The 3,652-nt window shown below is 40.3% G+C and overlaps 1 protein-coding gene across 1 annotated transcript; it reads left to right on the forward strand.

Moving 5' to 3' along the window:
* Positions 1-917: 917 nt before the first annotated feature.
* LOC138379658 (olfactory receptor 7A17-like) lies at positions 918-1,748 on the forward strand. The gene is made up of 2 exons (XM_069464807.1): positions 918-1,272; positions 1,561-1,748. Exons 1-2 carry the CDS (start codon positions 918-920, stop codon positions 1,746-1,748), a joined length of 543 nt encoding a protein of 180 aa, XP_069320908.1.
* Positions 1,749-3,652: the final 1,904 nt, after the last annotated feature.

Genomic DNA, 3,652 nt, shown 5'->3' on the forward strand with positions numbered 1-3,652 from the left:
CTCACACCCTGTCCCTGTGGTCCCTGCTCAATAACACCACCACTCACAGTTTCCTTGTTACCTTCTTTCTTGTTCTTCATAGGATTTGTCACCATCTGACATAGTATGTGATATTTCTTTCATGTGCTTTTCCTTTTCTCTGACATTAGATTGCAGGGACTTTTGTTTTCTAGCACCATCTACTCTAGGAAATGCCTAGCACATGTCAAAATTCACTTTGTATTCTTTAAATGCATGAAGCATTTTCTAATTAAAACTTTAGAATACAGGCCTTCAAGGAAAGGCTGAGAGTGATACGAGAGTTCCTAAGAAGAGACGGACAAGGGATCCCCTAACAGAGAAAAGGTTCACACACAAAATATAGAAATTAACTTCTCGTGAATGGAAGTTCCCAGAGGCTGGGGCAACTGGGGTAGGGTGTTGGGCAGATGTTGGTCAAAGGATATAATGTTACAGTTACATAAGATGAATAAGTTCAACAGATGTATTGCACAGCCTGGTGACTATAGTTGATGATATATATTATTCTTGAAAAATGCTAAGAAAGTGAATAAGTGCTCTCACTACAAAAACAATGACTAAATGAGATAATGTGGATGTTAATTGGCTAGATTTAGCTATTCTGTAATGTATATATACTTCAAAACATCATGTTGTACACAACAAATACATGCAACTTTATTTGTCAAGTTAAAAGTAAACTTTTAAAAATGGAAATTAATTTCTTTACTGTACAATATAAAAGAGCATTTCTGATAGGTTTGCAATGCATGCCTGTGTCATGTTCTCATTCTCTTCCTATCAGTCATGTCAACAAGATGGAAGGAGGGAATGATACATGAATTTCAGAATTTCTTCTTCTGGGATTTTCAGAGGACCCAGAACTGCAACCCGTCCTCTTTGGGCTGTTCCTGGCCATGCACCTGATCACTGTGTTTGGGAACCTGCTCATCATCCTGGCCTCAGTCTCAGACTCCCACCTGCACAGCCCCATGTACTTTTTCCTGTCCAACCTGTCCTTTGCAGACATCTGTTTTGGTTCCACCACTGTCCCAAAGATGCTGGTGAATGTGCAGACACAGAGCAAAGTCATATCCTACGCAGGCTGCGTCACCCAGATGGACTTTTTCATACTCTTTGCAGGGTTGGATATCTTTATGCTGATCATGATGGCCTATGACCGGTTTGGGGCCATCTGTCACCCACTGCAGTACACGGTCATCATGAACCCCAGGCTCTGTGGGCTGCTGGTTGTGGTGCCCTGGATCTTGAGTGACCTGAATTCCTTGTTACAAAGCTTAATGGTGTTGTCACTGTCCTTTTGTAGACACTTGGAAATCCTCACTTTTTCTGTGAACTTAATCAGGTTGTCCACCTTGCCTGTTCTGAAACCTTCTTTAATGACATGGTGATGTATCTGATATCTGTGGTGCTGGGTGGTGGTTCCCTGGCTGGGACTCTTTATTCTTTCTTACTGCAGAATAGTTTGCTCCATACGTGCAATGTCCTCAGCTCAGGGGAAGTATAAAGCATTTTCCACCTGTGCATCTCACCTCTCAGTTGTCTCCTTATTTTCCTGCACAATCCTAGGGGTGTACCTCAGCTCTGCTGCTACCCAGAATTCGTGCTCCAGTGCAATAGCCTTGGTGGTGTACACGGTGGTCACTCCCATGCTGAACCCCTTCGTCTACAGTCTGCGGAAGACAGACATAAGGAGGGCTCTGAGAAGATTCCTCAATGGGGTGTAATGAAAGGGCCATTGTTCAAGTTTTGCATGGGATTTCAGAGCTCTTCATCTCAGAGTCAGAAATTGTGATTCAACAACACCTAAGTGCACATATAGGAATAACATTCATCGGTTGCAGGGCAGATGGGAGGCGGTAGGAGGGGATGGGTATATATATATACATAATGAGTGTGATGCTCACCAGCTGGGGGATGTACACACTTGAAGCTCTGACTCGAGGGGTGGGCAAGGGCAATATACGTAACCTAAATATTTGTACCCCTGTAATATGCTGAAATAAAAAGTAAAAAAAATAAATTGTGATTCAATTGTCAGATCATTGAAGCAGACTTTGCACCTTTATTTATGGCCTGGAGTTTCAATCTGTTTGATCTGAATTTCTTTATTGAATTCATGCCATTCTGTCTTAATGCTTTCTGCTCTCCGATATCCAACTCTTTTGTCCTCTGTCATTTTCCTGCTCTCCTGACGTTATTCAAAACTATGGTCAGAAACAAGTTGGAAATTCCTATCTGTCTCATATACTGGTTTCTGGTTGAAGCTGACAGACAAGTTCGATTTGGGGGAGGTCAATGTGGGCGGCAGTGGGAAGGTCTTCACAGAGAGTGGAACCTTGTATTTGAAGATGTAGGATTTCAGCTTCATTCTCCACTGAGGAATCGCAGGGTGGGGAGGGCATTAAGGGGGACATTAAATGATCTGCTTTGAAACATGGACTTCTCTGGTTCAATGACAATGTTGGAATAGAGGGCTGCCAGCAGGAAGGCCAGGACAGACGACAAGGAACTGAAAGGAGGCTGTAGAAATGGGAACCGAGAGGTGAGAAAGGAATGAAACTGTTTGAGAGGGAGAAGGAAAAAGATGAACTCTGTCTCATCACCAATGATAACCATTCATTTACTAAGAAGAACTATTGGAAATTGCTTTAAAATTTTAATTTAGTCTGTTGATCACCTCAGGAAGATGGATACTGCTGTACCACTATAGAGGAAACAATATTAATATTTAGAGATTCTGTCATTTGTAGCAACAGGGAAGAAACTGGAAGTGTCTAAGTTGAGTGAAACAAGCCAGACACAAAGAAAAATGTCACATGTTCTCACTCATATGTGAAAGCTAATAAAGCTGATATCATGGAGGTAGTGAATAGAATGGTGGTTACAAGAGGCTGGAAAGTGTAATGGGGACAGAAGGATGGAGACAGGTTGGTTAATAACTACAGAAATACCATTAATAGGAATAAGATTGTTTCAGAGCACAATAGGGAAAGTATAGTTAACAATAATTTAGTGTATATCTCAACAGAGCAAGAAGAGAAGATATGAAATGTTTCCAACACAAATAAATGATAAATGTTTGAGGTGATAAATATCCACATTATCCAGATATGATCATTACACATTGTATACTTATATCAAAATATCACATGTACCCCTTTAATATTTACAAATATTATGTATCCATAAAAACAAAGTAATACACATCATTTAGAGTGGTTTTGTTGACTTTCCAAGTTAAAACAGCTGGTACATGGTAGATATGAGATGCCAAACCTGTTTTTTTCTGATTTCAAATGTTTTGCATTTACTATCATTTAGAAAAATCTTTTACTGTTGCTTCTTTGAAAACCCCCACTTTTGTTGTAATTTGTTCTATATTTCATTTGTTGGATTGTGGATTTATTTTCTTTGCTCATTTTTTCTCTCAGAATGTTCAATCTATAAAGTGTCTTGAGACTATAGAGATACCACTCCTTATTCTTGATTAATTATTCTGAGCATCAAGGGTGTTTAACCAGGATTGCAATCCTGGCAGAACCAAGGAAGATTTCTTCATCCCAACCTCTCCTAGACCATGTGTGTATACCAGATCTTCCCCCCGCTGCTCCTATCCAATCATGCCCAT

This window comes from Eulemur rufifrons, unplaced genomic scaffold (genome assembly GCF_041146395.1).
Source record: "Eulemur rufifrons isolate Redbay unplaced genomic scaffold, OSU_ERuf_1 scaffold_114, whole genome shotgun sequence".
Taxonomy (NCBI): Eukaryota; Metazoa; Chordata; class Mammalia; order Primates; family Lemuridae; genus Eulemur; species Eulemur rufifrons.